Source organism: Balaenoptera ricei, chromosome 19, assembly GCF_028023285.1.
Source record: "Balaenoptera ricei isolate mBalRic1 chromosome 19, mBalRic1.hap2, whole genome shotgun sequence".
Taxonomy (NCBI): Eukaryota; Metazoa; Chordata; class Mammalia; order Artiodactyla; family Balaenopteridae; genus Balaenoptera; species Balaenoptera ricei.
Genome location: NC_082657.1, coordinates 17,659,836 through 17,683,887, shown reverse-complemented (window position 1 = coordinate 17,683,887; position 24,052 = coordinate 17,659,836). Strand labels below are relative to the sequence as shown.

Below are 24,052 nucleotides of genomic sequence, written 5' to 3'. Positions count from 1 at the left end.
CTCTCTTGTTTTCACAGGTGTTGGGGCGATGCTTCTTGACAGTGGTGCAGGTCCATTTCCAGTTTCTGACCCAGGCGTTACAGAAGGTCCAGCCAGTGGCTCACTCTTGCTTTGCCGAGGTGGTTGTGCCAGAAAAAAAGAACAGCAGCAGTGGCGGTGGCTTATCTGGCATGGGCCACACACCAGAACTGGAGGAAGCTGTGCGGTCCTGGCGGGGGGCTGCTGAGGTAACCCTGACTTTGGGGAGATTGGTGCCCTTTGTTCAGATAGGAGAGGCTCCAGAGGGCCTTTACCTGTTGGTTCTTAAAAAAGCCATTTTATTTAGAAGTGTGAGTTTTCAACTGCTGTCATTAGCTTGTTCATTCATTTAACAGTGAATGTCTTTGTAAATGCCCACTTCATGCCAGGCATGTGCAGGCCCTGAGGTAGTAGCCTCTACTCACAACCTCCTAAGAGAAAAGTCTTACAAAAACAGGTTTGAGGGGCCGTGATGGAGGCGTGCAGGAGCCCAGGGGAAGGGCCTGGCATCCGACAAGAAGTGCAGCAAAGCTTCTGGGAAGAGGGACTAGGGAGAAGAGGCTGGAGGGTATATGGAGGGTCAGGGGTCAGCCTGGTAGCTAGGTGGGGATGTAGTAGGCGATGACACATTTCTTGTTGGCATTTTATTTTTTATTTTTTAATAAATTTATTTATTTTATTTATTTATTATTTTTGGCTGCGTTGGGTCTTGGTTGCTGCGCGTGGGCTTTCTCTAGTTGCAGCGAGCTGGGGCTACTCTTCCTTGCGGTGCGGGGGCTTCTCTTGTTGCAGAGCACGGGCTCTAGGTGCACGGGCTTCAGTAGTTGTGGCTTGTGGGCTTCGGTAGTTGTGGCTCGCGGGCTCTAGAGCACAGGCTCAGTAGTTGTGGCGCATGGGCTTAGTTGCTCTGCGGCATGTGGGATCTTCCCGGACCAGGGCTCGAACCTGTGTCCCCTGCATTGGCAGGCGGATTCTTAACCACTGCGCCACCAGGGAAACCCCTTGTTGGCATTTTAATACTCCTTTGTTTCCAAGGGCAGAAGAAAAGCCTTCCAAGACGGGACTTTAACTAGGACTTACTGTTCCATTTCGCAGAGTAAAAGAGACTTTATATTATATAACATTTCGTTTGAATTTAGTTTGAATCATTCGTCAATTAAATTGGCAAACTATTTCATTTTGTTTTAGAGATCTCCTTTAATCAAATTTTTAAACATGATTTTTCAACATTTTAACATTGTACGTCCTCTCATTTTCTTACTTCAGTTTTATGCTGTTCAACTGCATTGTTATTTCTTTTCAATTTCTTTTTCCTGTTTGCTTGTTTGTTTTGGTCTCTTTCATGTTAAAGACTCCCCTTTGCTTTCTTGGTGTTTATCAGAGCAGCCCTGAAATGCTAATTGGGGGTTGAATGTGGGAGTGGGACCTCTTGACTTCATTGCATGTGGCCGGGCAGTGGGGTCCACACCTTTATCTTCTCATCTTACAACGCTATGGGCCCTCCTGGCTGCAACCTCCTGATCATGCAGCTCACATTCACACCCTTCATACCTGACTCAAGGTCTTCTCTACTCCACCTGTTGGCATCATTCGTGCTGAGAATCCAGCCCAAGTGAAGCCTCCTGGTGCTCCTTTGACTACCTCGCCTTGACCTTTCCCTTCACCCACTTCTGTGTGCCCAGGCCTTTCTGCCTTTCTTACTTTGCTTCCAACCAGTGACCCTACTCCACACACACTGAGAAAATAGAATCTATCTGGCAGCAGCCCCTCTTTTTCATGTCCGCCCAAATGACACCCCTCCCCCCATTCAGACCCTCTTCTCTTCCTTCCTCTTCATTATAGCAGAGGAGGTACCCTCTCCTTCTGTCCAGGGTCTGCCTATCCTCACCCTGCCCCCAACCTCAGGGCTTCTTTGGTGGGACCCTGTGTTTTCTCTCCTCCTCGGCATGCTCCCACCTGTACACAAATATGCTTACAAATAAAAATCCTCCCTGCCCTGCCCTGTTTCTCTGCTCTTTTTATAGCCAACTTCTTGAAAGAATTGTTCACTTCACCTTTAATTCACTCTAAAAAAGATTATTATTATTATGAAATATTTTAAGCATATAGAAAATGTCATACATACCCATCTATATTCCTTTTAGCTTTGTCAAACGAATCTTGACTTTTTGCCCATTTGCTTCATACCTTTCATCTTTTTATAATTTTATTTATTTGTTTGTTTATTTGATTTATTTATTTATTTATTTATGGCTGCGTTGGGTCTTCGTTGCTACACGTGGGCTTTCTCTAGTTGCGGCAAGCGGGGGCTTCTCATTGCGGTGGCTTCTCTTGTGGAGCACAGGCTCTAGGTGCGCAGGCTCAGTAATTGTGACGCATGGGGTTAGTTGCTCCGCGGCATGTGGGATCTTCCTTGAACAGAGCTCAAACCTGTGTCCCCTCCATTGGCCAGGTGGATTCTTGACCACTGCATCACCAGGGAAGTCCTCATACCTTTTATTTATTTATTTATTTTTAACTTTTTTTTTTTTAATTCATTTATTTTATTATTTATTTGGCTGCGTTGGGTCTTCATTGCTGCGTGCGGGCTTTCTCTAGTTGCAGCGAGCGGGAGCTACTCTTCGTTGCGGTGCACGGGCCTCTCATTGCGGTGGCTTCTCTTGTTGCGGAGCACAGGCTCTAGGCACGCAGGCTTCAGTAGTAGTGGCTCGCAGGCTCAGTAGTTGTGGCTCGCAGGCTCTAGGGCGCAGGCTCAGTAGTTGTGGTGCACGGGTTTGGTTGCTCCGTGGCATGTGGGATCTTCCCGAACCAGGGCTCGAACCCGTGTCCCCTGCATTGGCAGGCAGATTCTTAACCACTGCGCCACCAGGGAAGCCCTCATACCTTTTATTTTTAACAGGAAAATATTATTACAAATGCACTTGAGTTCCCTTTGTACTTCTCCACTATCTTATTCATATTCCTTTCTCTCTAGAGATAACCTCTTTTGATTTTGGAGTTTGTGATTCCTATGCATATTTTTCTATTTTTATTCTATATGTATGTATCCATAAATATATTGTTTTGCACAATATGAAACTTTATATAAACGGTATCATTCAGTTCACTAAAATCTGGCTTCCACTCCTACACAAGAACGTGCCTTGTCTTGTCAAGGTCACTGGTGCCTTCCATGTTGCCAAAAATAATTGGCAGAAACGCAAGGATCCCGATGACTCCATTCAGCAGCTCACAGCGACATGAGGCCTGGAAATCCTCTCTCCTTGTGGAGAACCAGGTGTTCTTAGGTACCCTCTTAGCTCTTGGGCTAGCCTCTCCATCCACTTTGTTAGCTTCTCTTCAACATAACTTATGAATATGAGTTTCTCAAGGCTGAGTTCTACGTGCCCTCTCCCCTAGAGGGTCTTCATCTAGTCTTGGAACTTTAAAAACTGCTTGTGGGCTGGGGCCACAAGCACACAAATGTGTGTGCCCAGTTCGCTTCCCCCGTGGGCTCAGGCCCCTATATTCAGCTGCTGCCCTCCTCAGGTCTTCAGATGGCTCAGCCCTTAGCCTTTCTGCACACGCTGTTCCTCCTCAAATCTTCCCTGTGCTAGCATGTAGTGCCATCCCACGCTGGGTCCTTTGTGCAAGGAACCTGAGATTTATCCTCCAGTTTTTCTGTCACATCTACATCCAATCCATAAGAAAGCCCTGCAGATCCTACCTCCAAAATATGACTGCAAATCTGTCCCTTTCTTTCTGTGTCCACTATCACTAACCTAGTTCAGGGAATCATTACTCTCCCCTGACAGCTTCAGTGGCTGGACTTGCTTCTCCCCTTTCTGTCTTGCCGTCCTTCATGTCTCTCCATTTCCTTAGGGTAAAGTGTGGACCCATCCCCATGACCTGCCTAGTCCCACATAGTCTGGCCCCTGCCTCCTCAACAGCCTCATCTGTGGCCACTCTCCCCTGCTCACTGGGTTCTAGTTCCTTTGCTGACATCTCTGCCTGTCCTACCCCCACCCCACACTTCTGTTGACTGCCTCCTCTGCCTCAAACTCAGCCTAAATGATGATCTCTCAGTTTCTTGGGCACTCCCTGTTACAGTTCTCTGTTTCCCTTGGGATGTTTTTCTCCATTTTATATTTTTTAAATGTTTTATTTGTTTGCCTTTTCGACCCATGAAGCTGTCAGCTCCAAGATGGTAGGGACCAGGTTTTGTGCTCCACTGTCTATCCAGAGACATCTAACATAAGACCTTGTGGGCTACATATTTGACTAAATGGAAGAGTTCTAGAAAGAGAGTCAAATGGTTTTAAACTGTGAGACTGTTAGGGTTCAGGGAATGGTTGGTATTCATACAGAATTTGTGGAGCTTTGGAAATGTATGGCATTATAGCTGCTAGTTAATTTCCTTTAGTCCTGCAATTTTGGTAAATATTACAACTCCTGCCTTGGCCTAGAAGAACAAAAATTAACTGTTAAAAAATGTTATTTGGGGGGCTTCCCTGGTGGCGCAGTGGTTGAGAATCTGCCTGCCAATGCAGGGGACACGGGTTCGAGCCCTGGTCTGGGAAGATCCCACATGCCGCGGAGCAACTGGGCCCGTGAGCCACAACTACTGAGCCTGAGCGTCTGGAGCCTCTGCTCCGCAACAAGAGAGGCCGCGATAGTGAGAGGCCCCGCGCACCGCGATGAGGAGTGGCCCCCACTCGCCGCAACTGGAGAAAGCCCTCACACAGAAACGAAGACCCAACACAGCCAAAAATAAAAAAAATAATAAATAAATAATAAATTAAAAATTAAAAAAAAATGTTATTTGTTGCACAAATGTTATTGCAATAAAAATAGACATTGAAAAATTGAAAGACAGTTCATCCTGAATCCTTCCTTCCATCTAGTAAATCAAATATATATTTTTCTGTATTCTCTAGTCCTGACCCATATGTATAGATAACATTTCATCACAAGACACAGATAAATTTCTTCTTGTTTTTCTTATGTACTCTTCATAAACATATTTAGTGACTAAACAATAAGTATTTCATTTTTCTGTGCAGATTTCAAAAGTTCTGTTTTTCCTTTCATGTTACAGTGTATGTTTTTTTCCTATTCTTTTCCTATTGGTGAGGTTTTTTACTTTGGTGTATAGGACCACCCAACCATATATATATTGTTTAATTCTGGAAACTCCAAGGGCCAATATACTAGGGTATCTGTCTTTTTAAAGCAGGGAAATTTAAAATGTGAATATTTTTAATGTGTATGTAATTTATATGTAATATACATATAAACTAAATAACGGGTAGGTAAGTCTTTTTTCCAGGATTTCTTTTTTTTGGGCATACCGCGTGGTTTGTGGGATCTTAGTTCCCTGACCAGGGATTGGATCCAGGCCCTCAGCAGTGAGAGTGCAGAGTCCTAACCACTGGACCGCCAGGGAATTCCCAGGGGTTTCTTAAATAAGGTAGTTCTATTGTCAGGTTTGCTTTCTCTTCAATGCTTGATTCAGTCTTTCAGAACTTCTGACTGCTTGCTCACTTCGTAATACAGACGATCCGGAACGTCTGGTTTATATCTAATTCTTAGATAGTTTCTTGCTTTACTATTGTTGTTTTCTGGTTTTTTAATTTTGCTAGTATCTGTAACATCCTCTTTTACCTACCAGTCACCATTTCTGTTGCAGGCAACATCTAGACTAAGAGAAAGAGGCTGTGATGGCCGCCTGGCAGGAATTGAAGTTCAACAGCTCTTCTGTTCTCAAAGTGCAGCAATTCCTGAGCACCAGCTAAAAGAACTGAACATAAAGATTGACAGTGCTCTGCAAGTACGTTTTTCAGAACTGGCACATTAATATCTAAGGGATGAAAACAAGGGAGGGAGTTAAAGTCGTGATGCTGAACCAATTGGAAAGAGTAATAAGATGGTAGTTTGCTTCATGTCTTTTAATAACTATAGAAATTTTAAATTTCTGTTTTCATTGAACCTAGTCAGTTTATAATCTATGTAATCTTGATTCTTGAAAACAATTTCTTTGCAGGCATATAAAATAGCTCTGGAAAGCTTAGGTCACTGTGAATATGCAATGAAAGCCGGTTTCCACCTGAATCCAAAGGCGATTGAAGCCAGTTTGCAGGTACGCTTTTCTTTCTGGTAGCTCCTGGGAGCTGTGGTATGGCATTCATGCCATCCACATGAGGCAGATGTCTTGAGAGGTGAGCTGTGGGTCACCTCTCCTCTCCTATCCAACCCTTTTCCAGGGCTGCTGCAGCGAGGCAGAAGCACAGCAGACAGGGCGGAGGCAGACCCCGCCGCAGCCCATGCAGTGTGAGCTTCCCACCGTCCCTGTGCAGATAGGATCGAACTTCCTGAAGGGTGTCTCCTTCAACGAGTCGGCCGCCGACAATCTGAAACTTAAGACGGTAGCTTTCCTTGGGGTTCCAGCAACCTGGGTGTGAACTTGAAAATAGAGTTCTTAAGGAAACCTGAGGGCTTGTAAAGAATCTAGACTAAAAAGCAAAACTTAAGTGAAGACGGGAGGCATTGACCTTCCTCAGTAAACTGGTGTCTAAAAGCAGACTAGGGTGACTTTTTTTTTTTTTTTTTCTCCATTTGGTAGGTCTTTATTGAGCATCCATTAGTGCCAGGCTAGGAGATTTGACAGCCCACTAGGTTGTGATAGGAACACAGAACGAGGGGGCCTCACCTGGAGGATTAAGAGATGTGACTCTTGAGAAGAGGACTTTAAGCAGAGAAAGACCTGAATAATAAGTATGGGGGTGGGGCTGAGGCTGTGAGATGGCCAGGAAGTGAGAGCCCATCCCAAGAGCTGAAGATCTTCCTTAGAGCTGTAGCTGGGGGCCCCTTGGCCGTCCAGGACAGTCACTAATGAGATTCGGACTTAATTGTCCTGAAGTAAGGCTTGGGCTCTGGTATTTTGTAAAAGTTGTCCAGGGGATTCTAATATGTAGTCAGACCTGAGGGCCACCGTCTAGAACAAGGGGAGACATGGTAGGAGCCAAGGCTGGAAAAGCAGCCCGGAGAGTCCAGAAAGCCCCCAGTGTGAAGGCTGGACTCCATCCCCAGGTGGCTGACATCCCACCAAGACAGGTCGTGTAATGAGGTTTGCATTTCGGAAAGATCCCCCTGACTTCAGGATGGCCTGGGGCTGGGAGGGGAGCAGCACTGAAGGGTTTTGGCCGTAGCCCCATCCAGTGATAATGGGAGGCGAGTGGATGCATCCAAGAGCGATCTAGAAGTTATAACAAGCAGGACTCAGCGATTAATTGGCTGTGAGAGGGAGGGGAAAGGAGATGAGGCCCACGTTTCTGGCTTGGACAGCTGCTTTGGTGCTGTTTATTGAGGCTCGGGGATAGTCGTCATAAAATATATTTTTGGACGTGATTTTAAGGTTGCTTTTGAAATGTCCAAGTGGAGCTGTTCAGCAGGCAGTTGGATGTATGGGTCTGGAGCCCCGAAGTGGGATCAGGGCCAGGGTCCTCAGAGGCAGATAGATGGTCGCTGGAGCCAGAAGAGAGGCTGGCGGATCCAGGAAGTGTGTGGAGAGGGTCCAAGGAAACTTTGGCATTTAAGGCAGTGACTGTGACCATTTTATAGTTATACGGCCATAAATGAACTTCTTCAGTAATGTGCTACGTCTGCCACAGCATACTCTCCTTACAGTATCTTGATCTGAGTACATTGATGCTGTGAACCCCAACTTGTTGGGAGAGTTCCGGATCACCAGTTTATTATGAGAGGACGTAACTCAGGAACAGCCAGATGGAAGAGATGCCTAGGGCAAGGCATGGGGAAGGGGCTTGGAGGTTCCATGTTCTCTCCAGGCACCGCTGTCCCAGCACCTCCATGTGTTCACCAAATCAGAAGCTCCTAGGGTGACTTTTTTAATGAGACATTTGCCAAATTAGTTTTATTCATAATTTTGTTTAAAATGTGTAAAATACAGGGTTTTGAAAGTACACTATAAAAGGCTGTTTATGATTAATGTTTCAGTGGACTTTCATAAATTAAATAAGAGGAGAAATCTTGTCGTAATACTGAAGTAATTAGGACCATTTGCAGAGCATCATGTGTGCCAGGCATTGTGTCAAATGCTTCCCGTGCATTGTCTCAGTGAATGCTCACCCACAAAGTGGGTACTGCCCTTCTCTCCATTTGACAGATAGAGGAACTAAGGTCCAAGGCCACACAGCTAGAAAGTTGAAGACTGGAATTGGAGCTTATACAGTCTGTTTCCAGAGTCTGCATACCTGACCACTTGTTCATCCAAAATAAAGATGAGGTTTTCATTGGTATTTACTTTTACCAGATGATTTTGTTTCCTTATTCAGAGGGATTCAGAATTTCAAAATTCCTCAACCAGTTTGCATTAGCACATTGCTAAATGATGCTATATTTTGTGCTAGAATAGAAATCACATATGTATATTAAAGCACGTATATTCATATCTAGCCGGTCACGCTACAGGGTTGAGAAAATCTTTGAAGGTAATTAACGATAATTACTTAAGAAATTAAAATGACATGATATGGGAGTATGTAAAATGGTCTTCTCTTGAGGACTATTTTGTACCTGTAAATGCATTTCTACAAGAACCTGTAGAACCTGGTATGGCTTTATTTTGAGGTGCGAACTCTCTTTTTATCAATCTGTAGCATACAATGTTACAGCTGATCAAGGAGGCAGGCTGCTATAATGGAATCACACCCAGGGACGATTTTCCTGTGACTGAAGTCCTGAACCAGGTGTGCCCATCCACGTGGCGGGGTGCCTGCAAGACCGCCGTGCAGCTGCTGTTTGGCCAAGCTGGACTGGTGAGTGAGCACGTGTGATGGATGGGGGAGAGAATAGAGAAGGACGTTTCAGGCACGTGAGGATGTGGTGTGGGCACATGTGCGAAAACATTGGAGAATTTAAAAAGTGCTTTGCTTGCTGCAGGTTTTAGACCAGATAGAAAAGGTAAAGGAAGAACAGCATTAAAAAGTCTTTTTTTTTCTTTAATAGATTGATAATATGTATTAGCAGGGGACCTAGTTGCAAAATGATGTCTCAGGCTTTCCTGATTTTAAGGAAACCACTTCATTAGTAACAATTTGATAGGACCCTTCACCTGGGCTGACTACTCTGGAGCCACAGTGGATGTCTTTCTGTTGCTCAAACACACAAAGCTTCTTCCTGTCTCAGGCCTTTGCCCCTGATGCTCCTTTTTCCTGAGAATACTCCTCTCAGATCTTCATGTGACTCACTCGTTCTCATTTTCCTGATGTCAGCTCAAATATCACCTCCTGCAATGGTATAAGTAGTGCCCCCATCCAGTCACTTTGTATACCAGTTCTCTGTTTATGCAATAAAATAACAACATCAACTCAGGTAAGTTTGGTCTTTTCACCTCTCGTGAGAAGAATAACTTTTGCCAAAGTTGGGTGGAGTCAGGAAATCAACATCTAGGTTTTTGTTAGGTACCTTTGACCCGTATACCTTATGTTCTTATCCCACTTTCTAGAATTAAATGACTGCTTTTTGAAGAGTTATAGCATTTCAGAGATTAAAGGAAGCTAGTTCGAGATTTACAAAATTAAAGAACTGTTTCTTTAATTCCTACTTTATTCATAAAAGGAGCTGTTGGGAGGATGCAGTCCTTTTGTTTGGTGTGAGTGCGTGCTCAGGTGGCCCAGCTCAGGGTGGTACTGCCTTGTAGAGGGCCAGGTGGGGGCCTGTCCACAGTGGTGAGTTACGTTTCCCTTAAGATCTGTTCCTTAGTATAGGAACCCCTAAGAAAAAGATTAAACTGGAGACCCCCTGCTGAAGTATGGAGGAGCCCACTGCCTTTTTAGTAGATTGATCCATATTCCCAAAGACCATTTTAGCTGAAACTAGGAGAACCATGGCAATAAGCTCTCCAGAAAGGAGTGTGTAAAATAAGGCAGGAGGACCCAAAGGCTTTTTTTTTTAATTATTCAAACCCTGTTTTCTTTGTAGCTAAGACTCTCTTTCTTTTTTTTCTTTTTTTTAAATTTATTTATTTATTTTTAGCTGTGTTGGGTCTTCGTTTCTGTGCCAGGGCTTTCTCTAGTTGCGGTGAGCGGGGGCCACTCCTCATCGCGGTGTGCGGGCCTCTCATTATAGCGGCCTCTCTTGTTGCGGAGCACAGGCTCCAGACACGCAGGCTCAGTAATTGTGGCTCACAGGCCTAGTTGCTCCGCGGCATGTGGGATCTTCCCAGACCAGGGCTCGAATCCGTGTCCCCTGCATTGGCAGGCAGATTCTCAACCACTGCGCCACCAGGGAAGCCCCGGCTTTTTTTTTTTTTTTTTTTTTTTTTAAAGATTTTAGCTTAGTTTTTAAAATATTTATTTATTTGGCTGTGCCAGATCTTAGTTGCCACATGCGGGATCCTTAGTTGCGACATGCAGACTCTTAGTTGCAGCATGCATGTGGGATCTAGTTCCCTGACCAGAGATTGAACCCAGGCCCCCTGCATTGGGAGCACAGAGTCTTAACCACTGGACCACCAGGGAAGTCCCCCAAAGGCTATTTTGAGAAAACATCGTTTAAAAAAAAGTCCCATGTTATTCAGAGAGCAAAAACTTCTTCCTAATTCCCTCTGCCTTGATCCCAGGGCACCTTTGTTTGTGACTGATAAAGAACCTTTAGATTATTGTTCTGGGGATGGGAGGAGAGAGGAAACACCTGCCTGTTCCAACAATGGCTATTACTTGGACAGGAAGTCTTTTCCAAAGGACATTGCAGACCAGCTGTGAGAACTCTCTTTGCAGCCATGGAAATCAACTCCATTAGAGGCTGAATTTGGAATCCTAATAAGCAACTCTGCATGACTTTGCCTTTTCTGAAATGTTACAGATTTGGTTTTAAAGTGTTTTATGATTATTTTCTTAAAATTCTTTTAGTTATTTGAAAATATATTCATCACTTTGTCAGACTCTTTAAATTACAAAGCATACTGTATCATCTGTGTAGTATTAAAGACTCCTCCAGGGAGTTCCCTGGTTGTTTAGTGGTTAGGACTCCGTGCTTTCACTGCTGTGGCCTGGATTCAGTCCCTAGTCAGGGAACTGAGGCCCCGCAAGCTGCACGGCATGACCAAAAAATATGGAAAATAAAAAATACAGACTCTTCTCCAAATAAGAGGAAATCATTGAGAAAAGGGTTGGTTCTTCATTTTTCCTAAAGTAATTTTGTTTTTATTGATGGTTGAAGATAAAATGGTCTTTACAAAAAGCTTCATCCACTTCTGGCTTGGATTCAGTCATTACAGATAGGCTTTTCTAAAGCATTGGTTTGATTTTTAATGACATTTTTACTTCTTTCAAGTGCATAAAGTGAAAAAATACTTAGGAATGAAACAAAAGAAACAAAGTAATTCCTAATTAACATATTTACAATTTGGAAGAAGTACTGAAAATGATTGCAGAGTTCGCTACCTCCTGCACCTCGAATGTGTTTCTGTTTATTGAAGTATTACTGTTTTCAGTCATCTTTATTACTTGCTTTTGTCTCCGTGGGGCTCCTGACTGGCCTCTGCATATCTGTCTTGCTGGGGAATAGTTCCTACCAGAGTCACTCAGCATTGATAGGCTCATGCATTTGATTTGTTTATGATCCGTTTTCCTCTCTGAAAGCTGATTTTTGTTTTTGTTTCTCTGTTAGGTGGTAGTTGATACGGCGCAGATTGAAAATAAAGAAGCCTATGCCCCGCAAATCAGTTTAGAAGGCTCCAGAATTGTGGTTCAAGTCCCATCCACATGGTAACGTGACTCTTACATTAACACAAGCCTAAGCTCTGATTGATGTTTGCACATCTTTGGAAAGATTGCATTGTTTTGGACAAACCCTACGCTAGCTCACACAACAGGTCTTACTACTTGTGTGGGTTTGTGGTCAGTGGAGGTATGTTAATGCCTGTGTCATGATTATCGGTACACGATAAGGAAGCCAAGATGTCTGAAAAATAGTCTCATTGACCAGTAATGCATCTAAAATGTTATATACTCATGGGTCATAATGAGCAATATTATCTTTTTGTGTTACTGAGTCCACAGCTTTTGAACAGAATATATATCATTTTCTCTAAGTCACCCAGCATTTCTTGAAAGCTGAGTACAGAACATAGAATTTCTTCTCTTCTTCCATTTCTTCTCCTTCCAGCAACAACCCTGCTGATCTGGAGCTCATGTCAGTACACACCCAGTGTCACTGCAAATCTGGAGGCAGACTGAGCTGTTCTTATTTTTAATTATTTGATTATATTTGTAAACTTATAATAAAGTATTCTTCTTAATCTGTTCAAACAAAAACTCCTACAGATCAGTAAGAAATGGGCAAGGCACATGGACAGGTAAATCAGAAGAGACATGGTCAACAAAGAGATGAAGAACATGTGTAACCTCACCTACCAAAGAAAGGAAGGCAAAGTAGAAAAACAATACAGTGTCATTTTGCCCATCATATAGTTGAATTGTTTTAGAATAACAGTACTAGATTTGGGCCAAGCTGTACAAAAACAGGCACAGATGTTGTTGAATAAATCACACAGCCTTTCTGGAGGGCAGTTTCATTTGTCAGATGCCTAAAATAAGGGCAATGACCTCAGCAGTTCCACCTCTAGGGATTTATCTATGTGATGTGCACACAGATTCAGCTGAAGGATCGGCATCACAGCTTTACTAGTAAACAAGAAAAATTAAGCCTATATTGGAAGACTTTTGCTATTAAAATTATGATCAGAATGAATATTTAACTATATAGAAAATGTGTAAAGCATTTAGGTAGGAAGAAATAGAGTTAGTGAGGAACAGTGGCACTATTGGTGCCCATGTGGACTAAAGTGGTAGCTGGGTAATACATTCGAATTGTATTTAAATCATTTCTTCTTGAAATGTGAGGAGGGGTCCAGTGGAGATTCTGCCGAAAGTTTTAGAATTTGTTGATATATATCAAGTAAGGGTTGGCAGTTTACTTCATGTCCCCAAATCTCCCTTTTATGAGTTTCTTCCCCAAATTTCTAAATTTGATTATTAATATGGCATAATGCATAATGTTAATTTATATACATATCTTCATTCCTGTCAAACAGTAATTGTGTGGGGTTTTTTTTTTTTTTTTTTTTTTTTGGCTGCACCATGCGCCTTGTGAGATCTTAGTTCCCAGGCCAGGCCCTTGGTAGTGAGAGCGTGGAGTTCTAACCACTGACTGCCAGGGAATTCCCCAAGCAGTAGATTAAAAGCTCACTTTTTTGTAAGATTTTTGTGTTCCTGAATTCTTAATTTGTTTTCTAATTCAGGTTCTTATTGAAAAATATTAAACTTAACCAGGATTCTCATGTTAAAGAAAACATTTTCAACTCTTGGATAATTGGGTGAATATAAACAGCTAGTACTAAAATGGTTAACCCTGCAGTTTACTTCCACAACTCTCCCTGTATGATTGATTTCCGTTGTAATTCATTGCACCTCCTTGAAAGACCTCATAGACTGCAATTACTTGGAGAGGCTCCCTCTGCTGGCTACTTTTGGTAAAAATGCAAAGTTTTATGTTTTTGTTTCAAGTTACAGAATGTGTGCTTGTTGAGAAGAACTCAAAAAGAAGTGATTGCTTTATTCCACCTTTGGAAAAAATGAAATTATTAGCAAAACTAGTCAAGAATTTATTATATGCTTTGCTTTTAATAAAATGAAGTGTCTAGCTGCCAGATACATTTTTTTTTCCCAAAGAAAGTAAAACCTTACTTAGATTTTTTTAACTTGTCATATTTAAGTTATTCACCCATTCTTTCTTTCAACAAATATTTACTGAGTACCTAATATGTGACAGACACTGTTCTAGGCTCTGGGAATTTAATCATGAGCAAGACAGACAGGGTCCCTGCCCCTAATAGAGCTGGCTTTGTTATGGCATGGGGTTGGGGAGGGGACAGCTAATAAGCATAGGAGTTAACTGCAAGCACTGGCAAGCGTATGAATAAGGAATAAGAGTAGAGTGACATCATCTGATAGAGATTAACAGGTAAAGATGGCAGGAGGAGGCTGTTTTGGATGAGGAGGTCAGTCATGAAGGGTCTCTTTAAGGATGTGATTTGAGAGGAGCCTGCCATGCAGAGAGCAGATGGGGAAAGCATCCCAGGCAGAAGGAACAGCAAATGCAAAGGCCTGAGGAGTGAGCTGGCACGGCTGGAATTATGCTAGGTGGTGTTGAAGACGGGGATTCATAGAAGCCAGGACTTGCAGGGTCCCTGAGGGACTTGGATTTTATCTAAGAACAGGTAGAAGGTTTTAAGCCAGTCTGAGTGATTTGTCAAAAGAATGGATTTAGTCTCTTCAGGGGGTTTTATTGATCAACTCTCAAGACTGATGAATAAAATAAAAATGCCAATTTGTTGATTTTTAGAAAGAGAAATTATTGTTATCACCAGGAACTCCTTTCTGCATGACCAAAAAATGCTCATCTAGTGGGCAAACATGTGACCAGCCAGATCACAAGTAGAAGTTGGCTTGGGAACATAGAACAAGTGTTTCCTGGTAATCAGCGATTCCAGGCTGAGAGAATCAGGTGCATGAACCTCGGCCAGGTCCACTGGCCAAGATTCTCTCCCAGGAGCCCAGGGTCTGACTGGGCACCGGCAGAGCCTGCCTTATTTTTTTTTTTTAATAAATTCATTTATTTATTTATTTTTGGCTGCGTTGGGCCTTCGTTGCTGCGCGTGGGCTTTCTCTAGTTGCGGTGAGCAGGGGCTACTCTTCCTTGTGGTGCACCCAGGCTTCTCATTGTGGTGACTTCTCTTGTTGCGGAGCACGGGCTCTAGAGCGCAGGCTCGATAGTTGTGGCACGCGGGCTTATAGTTGCTCTGCGGCATGTGGGATCTTCCCGGACCAGGGCTCGAACCCGTGTCTCCTGCATTGGCAGGCAGACTCTTAACCACTGCGCCACCAGGGAAGTCCAGAGCTTGCCTTATTGCTCGCTTTTTCCAATGTTTCTGAGGCTGGCCAGCTTACATCCTCACAGATATATTTCTTCTCAAGCCAAAGTCATGTTGGGGAGTGCTGCTGCCTCCTTAGGATGGCTTTGCAAGTGTTGATTTCACCATTTAACTCCTAGAGAGCCTAGGAACAGACAGATGGCATCTTCCTGGTTCTCCCTCTCAGAAAAGGCCTTTTGGTGGAGGTGCCCTGGGTGGGCAGTGGGGACCTGAATGGTGGGAAGCAGCTCTCAGTGGGGAACAGTCCAGGCAAAGTCAACAAGAGCAAAGGTCCTGAGATGTGGGCAAACCCAACTTATTCAGGGCGGGTGAGAAGGCCTCATAGCTGAGACAAGGTGAGGAGAGGTGACAGCAAAGAGAGGTATGGCCAGAGAGTCAGGAGGGCCAGGTCACAGAGAGCTGTGGTGAGGGGTTTGGATTTTATTTCAGCCATGATAGGTTGCCACTGGAGGGTTTTGCACAGGGGATTGGTGTGTTCTGATTTGTGCTACAGGAGGCTCTGTTGCTATGTGGAGGGTGGGCCTTGGAGGGACAGGACTGGAGAAAAGGAGACCAGATGGGAGGCTGGTCCTGAGACGCAGGTGCTGGTGGTGTCTTGGAGTAGAGCAGTAACGAGAGAGGTGGTGGAAGTGCCTGGATTCGGATTGTGTCATGGAAGAGCCGGCAGGATTTGCTGATAGACTGGATGTAAGAAGTGGGGAAAACTAGCAATGACTCGTAGGTAGACAGCTGTGCTGCGTACTTACTGAGGAAGTCATAGGATTCAGAGTGGTTTTGGCAGGAGGAGAGGGATCAAGAGTTGTACTGACCAGGCTCCCTTTGAGCTGCCTGGTAGGTGTGCAGGGAGAGCCGTCAAAGGTGCATTTAGATATGTGAGGGTGGCGATCAGGAGAAAGGTCTAGACTGGCGAAGACAACTTGAGAGTCTTTATTGTAGGGATGGTCTATAAAACCACAGGACCACGTGCAGTCCTCTAAGAAGAAGGGACGAAGCCTGGAACGTGCCACGATGCAGAGGGAGGGGAAGGAGGAGCAGGACGAGACCAAGAAGGAACTGCCAGCCAGGTAGGAGGAAAATTGAGCAAGGTTGGGGTCACCAAGGCTGCAGAAGACAGTGATCCAGGAGGAAGGAGACATTGCATGATGTTGCTGAGAGATTGAGTAAAGTGGAGACAGGTAACTGACCCTTGACTTTGGCAAGATCTGAGTTGTCTGATAAAAGCTATTTTAGTGGAGTTATAGGGATGAACACCTGGTCAGAGTGTGATGAAAGGAGAATAAGAGGTAAGGAAGAGGAGGAGACTGTGATTTTGTTAAAATGGGGAGCAGAGAAGTGGGGCAGTATCTGGAGTGGATGTGGGGCTAAGAGAAGGTGGTTGGCGATACTGGTTTGTTTGCCAAAGGGAATATCACAGGAGAGAAATGGGGTGATTACTTGAGTGAGGTCCTTGGGAAAAAAGCAAGGCTGTACGGCGCATGTGGTGCCCAGGTGGAGGGTCAGCCCGTGGCAAGAGCAGGTCTTGTGCTCTGACGGCAGGGCAAGGCAGGGTGTGTGGGCACAGACACTGGTGAACTGGTGGGATTAGTGGTGAGGGTGGTTGAAATAGATCTCATCTGCTTATGTGTGTTTTCTCAATTAAGTGAGAGTTGAGATAGCAAAGAATGGGAGATGGTAGGGATTGCAGAGCTTTGAGGAGGGGGAAGGTAAAACAGTCATCTTGGAAAGGGAAAAAATTAATTTACGGGAAAACCATGTTTATTGTTTATCTGAAGTTTGCCAGGCTGGCAGACAGATTTTTTCCCTCCACTGACCCTTGGTTTCTTAGGTACAGGTGTGAAGTGCTGTAGCGGGAGGGAGGGGTGGGACGTTATGGAAAAAGTTTGTAAAGGAGTACATACTGTGCCAGAGCACAGAATCTCAGCAGGGTAGAGAGGAAAATAAGGGCCGAAGCCGATGTTGGACAGTGAGAGGGTATTAGGGCCCTTGGAAGGCAAACCCTCCACCGAACTCTTCTCTTCCTACTAAACAGACTCTAGACAGTTAGAAATCTGTGGAGACCCCAGGCCCTATTGCTTCCTCCTCCTTTTGTGGAGCAACAAGTACAAGTGTTAGCCCTGTCATCCTCTCAATGTTCTTACAATTACCAAATTTTTATTTGGTGCCAAAAGCTGTGGCCTTTTGTGTAAGGCCTGCTTGTTGAAACACCTTTGCGGACAAGTGCAGCCCAGACTCACGCAACCCGATTCATGCCTAGGTGCCTGAAAGAAGACCCCGCTACCATGTCCCTGCTGCAGAGAAGCCTCGATCCCGAGAAGACCCTGGGTCTGGTGGATGTGCTCTACACGGCTGTGCTGGACCTCACCCGCTGGAGGGCAGGGAGGTTGGTGTCCCCACCCAGCACTTGAATTGGTTCATGTTCAGGTCCACACCTAGGGACAGTGTGACCACTTACAGGGTCATGTGAGAGTATGTCACTGATAGTATGTTAGTAAATAAGGCAAGAAAGGAAACTATTCGGCAACTTTTTTTGGGAATAATTTCAAACTTACAGAAAAGTTGCAAGAATAGTACAAAGAATTGCCCTTTACCCAGATTCCCCAGTGTTAACATTTTTGCCTTCATTTGTTTTATCATTTCAGAGTTAAGTACATCAAGAGGATTTTAACCCAACTCACATTCTCCTTATGAACTAAGAGCAGAAAAATATTTAGAAAATTTACTTATATCTTGCATGACATTTATTTATATCTGAAAGTAGCTGACAGTTGCAAGATTATCTCTTCGTGAATTAACTTTAGAACCAGTGGAGACCTTAAACATCTAGCCCGTGGGCCCTCCCCATGTCTTCATTCATGAGCCCAGATCAGTGAGGTGACTTATCCAGGGGCACACCAGCCATAACCTGCCCAGCTCCTACCCATGCCCTTTCTATCTCTAGGGCTTCCTTTCAGTACTGGAAAAAAAAAGTACTTGGAAGACTTCGGAAGTAACAACCGTCTGTTCTTGGCACTGTCTATGAATACTTCCAAGGACAACAGTGCTGCATAGTGTCCCTGGGTCCTGCCCGCTCGCCCCTCTCTGCTGTGTGGATTTGTCCGTTGACCCTCTGCTGGATCTGCCAGGCTCCCAGTCCCCATCATCCAGGCACAGAGCTGGCCTCTGCCATTTGCGTATCCCACTCTAGCTGTGTTTTTTGCTCTCCTGTGTTGCGGTCAGAGGGTTTCACTTAAAATCCTCAGGCCAGAAATCTAATGTAGTTTTCACAGCCCTGCGTTAGACATGGTAGATTTTTTATAATAAATATAGATAGTAAGTGCTTAAATTATGTACTCTTAAAACTCTTGGGTGTTTATTTATCTATAAAATAAATGAACCTGATACCAAACAAAGAGGTCTTTTTAGTCTTAAAGTCTTTCTTAAATACCAAAGAGATCCATTTCATTGTCCAATTTGTATATTTGTCCTTTTTTTTTAATGCATTTCTCTTTAAATAGGGAACAAGCTTTACCCTGCATACAAATCCAGCTTCAAAGGGAGATCTGTGATTTTGGAAATCAGGCTGACTTGCCTTCTGGGAATGGAAACAAATCTTCAGGTGGCCTGCAGAAGACCTTCTCCAAACTGACATCCCGGTTCACCAAGAAAGCTTCATGTACCAGCTCTAGCAGCAGCACAAATTATTCCATTCCAAATACCCCTTCCAAAAATATCTTCATAGCTGGGTGTTCAGAAGAGAAGGCCAAAATGCCCAGTAATATTGATTCAAGATTACAAAGCATTTTGAACATTGGTAATTTCCCTAGGACTGCAGACCCTTCACAGTCAGCTCAGAATTCCAGTAATCAGATGGCCAATGGTTTTCTCATGGAGAGGCATGACAACTTCCTGCAAGGGGATGATGGCAAGGACGAGAAGGGTATGAACTTACCAACCGATCAGGAAATGCAGGAGGTGATAGATTTTCTCTCGGGTTTTAACATGGGCCAGTCACATCAGGGCTCCCCACTGGTGACAAGGCGTAATTCTGCTGCCACAGCCATGGTGACTGAGCAGAAGGCAGGAGCTATGCAGCCACAGCAGCCGTCACTGCCAGTGCCCCCTCCACCGCGGCCTCCCCAGGCTAGGGCACACACACCTCTGACACCCCAGCCGGGCCTGGCACCTCAGCAGCAGTCCCCAAAGCAACAGCAACCCCAGGTCCAGTACTACCAACACCTGCTCCAACCCGTTGGACCGCAGCAGCCCCTGCCCCAGCATCGGGCTCCTGGGAAATGGGTACACAGCTCATCCCAGCAGCCAACACAGCCCATTGGAGCTGGTCTGTCTCCCCTTGGCCAGTGGCCTGGCATAACTGATCTCAGTTCTGACTTGTACAGCTTGGGTCTGGTGAGCAGTTATATGGATAATATGATGTCGGAGGTTTTGGGACAGAAGCCACAGGGACCTAGAAATAACACCTGGCCAAACCGTGACCAAAGCGATGGAGTCTTTGGGATGTTGGGAGAAATTCTGCCTTTTGATCCTGCAGGTATGTGAGCCCCCACCTCCCCACCTTGGGGTTTTAACTTAAAATATTATCACCAAAGACTTCATAGGGCCCATCTACCACATCCTTACTTATATGAGGCAGTGACTTAATCCCCGTCTAAAGACCCTTTCTCACTGTCTGATGGCAAGTACTGGGCAGTTCCAGCAAAGGCAGGAAGCAGTGGTTAGAATGAGTCTGATCAGGTAAGTGGAACTAATTTTCTCACTTTATAGAGGGCAGAATTGAGGCTAAGAGAACTTGAATGGCTCAAAGTCCCATAGTTCAAGAGGGCTCCAATCTGGGCTCTCCCATTCATGGGAGCTAAAATGGCTGGCCCTTCGTGGGCTGCTTTTTTCCTGATTACATAACCTGTTCTGTGATTCTTTTTTGCCTAAACTCTAGAACCAGTGAAAGGTAGTAAGGCACCCTCCTGCTTTCATAGAATATGGCTTTTCCTGGCCTAGACAGTGTGAAGATTCACCAGAGTTATCTTAGGAAATTAGAAAAAGAATTTAGAAACAAAACAAAAATAAACTAGGAAGAGGAATTAAGGATAAAAGTTGTTGTACACCTGAAACTAACATAATATTGTAAATCAACTATACTTCAATTTAAAAAAAAGGATAAAAGCCAAAGCTAATTAAATTTAAAAGAAAAATATAATAGACATTGTAAATAAATCTAAAAGAAGGGTCTTTAGAAGACCAATAAAATAGAGAAACCAATTTATTATAATGCTGATTAAGAGAGAGCAAAGAGAAACAAGATTAGGAAAGAGAAAGGAGACATAACTACAGGTATAGGAGAGATTAAAAGAACTTTAAGACATTACCACATATGACGTGATGACAACATATATGAAAACTGAATGGAAAATGGATTTTTTCCTAATAAAACATACATTACCAAAATTGCACCAGGAAGTGGAAAACCTGCCCAGTTCTATTCCAGGAGAAGAGATTGGAAAGGGAGTTATGAAGCCAACATGATTTTACCATAAAAACTTTTTATGAGTGTAGATAGATGCAAGAAAATCTAGCAGTGTATCAAAGGAGTTATATCTGGTTTACTTCAGCAGTGTAAGGTAGGTCAGTATAAGGAACTCTGCTCCTGTACAGTAATCTGTCATTTCAACCAATATGAGAAAAACTCATACAGCAATAGATGCTATAAAGACATTTGGTAAAAGATACCAGCAATTCTTAAGTAAACCCCTCGAAGTAAAACATAAATAGAAGGAAATGTCTTGAATATGAAAGACTTATCTACCAAAAACCAGTAGCAAGTAGTACTTTGTATAGTGAAACAAAAGCATTCCAGTTCAAATCAAGACCCAGACAGGAAAAAAAAAAAAAAAGACCCAGACAGGGTGGCAATTGCTACTACCAATAGCATGTAACTTTGTCTTGAACTTTCTGGCAAATGTAGCAAGACAAAAACAAAGGAGATAAGTGGTATAAACTTTAGAAAAGAATAGATTAAAAAGCACATCTCTGGGCTTCCCTGGTGGCGCAGTGGTTGAGAATCTGCCTGCTAATGCAGGGGACACAGGTTCGATCCCTGGTCTGGGAAAATTACACATGCCGCGGAGCAACTAGGCCCGTGAGCCACAACTACTGAGCCTGCGTGTCTGGAGCCTGTGCTCTGCAACAAGAGAGGCCGCGATAGTGAGAGGCCCGCGCACTTCGATGAAGAGTGGCCCCCGCTTGCTGCAACTAGAGAAAGCCCTAGCACAGAAACGAAGACCCAACATAGCAATCAATCAATCAATCAATCAATCAATAAATCTTTAAAAAAAAAAAAGGCACATCTCTTTGCTGGAAATAGAATTTAAAAAAACAAGACTCCTCAATAAAAAAATTTCCAGAATTAGTAAGTGAATCTGGTAAGGTGGGTAGATGCAAGGTAAATATATAGAAATCGATTACTTTTTTTCTCTAATTTAGCAAATGGTAAATGGAAGTGGAAAATATATTTCATTCACAAGGGCTGTGAAATACTGTAAGTAAATGTAGCACATATTTATATAAATAACCACCAGAAGAGGAGATTCCCTACTAAATGAACCCAGCATTTCGTATGTCTTCTCAGAATTCCGCATGCTGCTGCTCACGCTCTCTTGTTCTTGCTCTCCTTGGGTGGGTGGATGTGGGGAACCCCTGGGGACGTGGGGAAGGGCAAACAGTTCCACCCGGCTATGGAAGAGCAAGCCCACCTGCCTACCGCCAGCTGGGTGGGTATGGCACATTTTCTCAATTGCTGATGAACAGTGTGTACATTTTTTGACAGTCCTATAATTAAATCCAGAGTATAAATGGTGTTTGGCAGAATTTTATCATCTTTGATCTCTATTGCGGCCTGAACAGCCTTTATGTCTTTAGCCTAGGAATCCTACTGTCTTTTCCTTCTGGATGTTCCTTTCTGATCTTCAAGTCCTTAATGTAGCTTCCTGCAGATGCCACCGCAAGGGCGTAAGGTCTACATAGCCCTTTTTGCAAATTAAGAAAGGGCATTCTGGATGGATGAATTACAGAAGGCACCCTCTCAGGCAGGGGCAGCTAGAACAGAGTGCCCCTTTTGGACAGGCACACACAGCCCCTGCTCTACCCGGTGTGGGCAGCTTTGTGCAGTGCACACAGGGCAGCTCCCTGAGAGAAAAAGCTAAGAGTGGGACTGAGCCCAGTGTCTTTCCCAACTTGAAACTAAAAAGTATACACTGCTGAGTCATATTCAGTTTGTGACCTATAGATGTTTTCCTACCGTATCTTTTTGTTTGACTTTCTCTGAATTTCTCCTATGCTGTTTTTCCTCCTACTTGTACTGCCCTGCACATCCTTACTCAGTTCTGTCCAATACGTTTCCATCTACCTCTTAATGCATTTTTAAATTTTATCTTATTTGTTACCGCTCTTATTATCTTCAAACTGAATTAGCAGGGCTGCCTTCAATATCCAGGAAAATATTGGATCAGAGTTGAGCCCAAGGGGGAAGGGCAGATATTCTCTATCTGACCCTGATGCTTTTATAGCTTTCAGGTTATTTCTTGGCTGAAGTCATCATCTGATTTTCTTAGTTGTTAAGTATGTAGCGCCACACACTGGAAAGTTTTTTGTTTTTTGTTTTTTATTGATGTGGACCATTTTTAAAGTCTTGATTGAATTTGTTACAATATTGCTTCTGTTTTATGTTTTGGTTTTTTGGCCCCAAGGCATGTGTGGGATCTTAGCTCCCTGACCAGGGATTGAACCCGCACCCCCTGCCTTGGAAGGCGAAGTCTTAACCACTGGACTGCCAGGGAAGTCCCTGGGAGGTTTTAAAGTAACTAACATTTGTCTTTAAAATTTAGTCATGGCTAAAGCAAACCTTTTTGTTCTCTCTGTTTTGTCTTTGTGCACATTCAGCCTGCCCCAGTCCTAGGCATACCCCTTCCTGACAGTCCCTATGCACACACCATACCCCATCTTCAGACCCATGTACTGAAATCCCCATCTCACCGCAGCAGGGCAGGGCAAATCCTGCAGCCGTCTCTGGGCCACAAGCCTGGTAGCCCCTCACCACTTTTCACTGTGTGTGTCACCAAGACATCCTCAGAAGGTAGGGAAGAAAACAAGAGACCAATTTGGCCCCAAATCTTGTTTATCCCTTTGTCTTAACACAGTGGGTTCAGACCCCGAGTTTGCACGCTATGTGGCAGGAGTGAGCCAAGCAATGCAGCAGAAGCGGCAAGTCCAACACGGTCGCCGCCCCGGCAACCCCCGGGGCCATTGGCCACCCATGGATGATGCCCATCGGACCTGGCCTTTCCCAGAGTTCTTTGCAGAAGGGTGAGTGCTGAATGTGGGAGAGAAGCTGAGTTTGGGACCTGGGTGTTCCCCATGGGGCCTTTGTGCACCCTTATCAGGCAGTTCATTTCTAGGCCCCCATGTGAGAGAGTGGCACATGGTCAAACCCTCAGGGGGTCAGAGTTTTGTGACTGACTGTAGGATGCCAAGTGGCATGTTGTGTCCCTGTGAACACACCATTGGTATAAATCGGTGATTTTTGAGACAGGCTCTTCTGCTCTAGACAAGGATCTTATTTGGTGGTGTTTGTGAAGTAATTGCATGTTTAACACGGTCTTTAGCTGAAATGAGCATGGCTATGAAACCTGTATCATTTATGGAATGTGATCCTTGTAGCCTACAAAAAGCAAAGGTTTTCAGTTCAGTGTATTGAGAGAACTGTGGATTTTCATGATAAAGACATCTGAGGACTGATTTTTTTTACATCTCTTATTGCTACCTGGTTAATAACTCTGCACAGCTGAAGACCATCTCAGCTTTTTGTTTGGTCTAAAATGAATTTCATCTATAAACCACAGGCTTCTGAGGAGTTTTTAGAGGAAGGAGAGAGACAAGAGACCACTCTTGGGTTGTGAGATGAGCGCAGGGAAAAGACTGTTGTTTTAGGGCTGGGGCGGGGGTGGGGGCTGGCCTTGGGCTGTCCAGCCGGTGTCCAGGCTGGCTTCAGGA

At 44.1% G+C, this 24,052-nt stretch overlaps 1 protein-coding gene across 6 annotated transcripts in view; it reads left to right on the top strand.

Annotated features, from left to right (window-relative positions):
• The window catches only part of GARRE1 (granule associated Rac and RHOG effector 1), an 80,059-nt gene that overhangs the window by 50,421 nt on the left and 5,586 nt on the right, over window positions 1-24,052 (top strand). For all 6 annotated transcript variants that reach the window (XM_059903655.1, XM_059903653.1, XM_059903656.1 and 3 more), the window contains 9 exons: window positions 18-227; window positions 5,687-5,827; window positions 6,041-6,136; window positions 6,261-6,422; window positions 8,676-8,834; window positions 11,689-11,786; window positions 17,268-17,393; window positions 18,508-19,541; window positions 23,200-23,365. In XM_059903655.1, coding sequence (XP_059759638.1) covers window positions 18-227; window positions 5,687-5,827; window positions 6,041-6,136; window positions 6,261-6,422; window positions 8,676-8,834; window positions 11,689-11,786; window positions 17,268-17,393; window positions 18,508-19,541; window positions 23,200-23,365 — 2,192 coding nt within the window. The remainder of the gene's footprint in view (window positions 1-17; window positions 228-5,686; window positions 5,828-6,040; window positions 6,137-6,260; window positions 6,423-8,675; window positions 8,835-11,688; window positions 11,787-17,267; window positions 17,394-18,507; window positions 19,542-23,199; window positions 23,366-24,052) is intronic.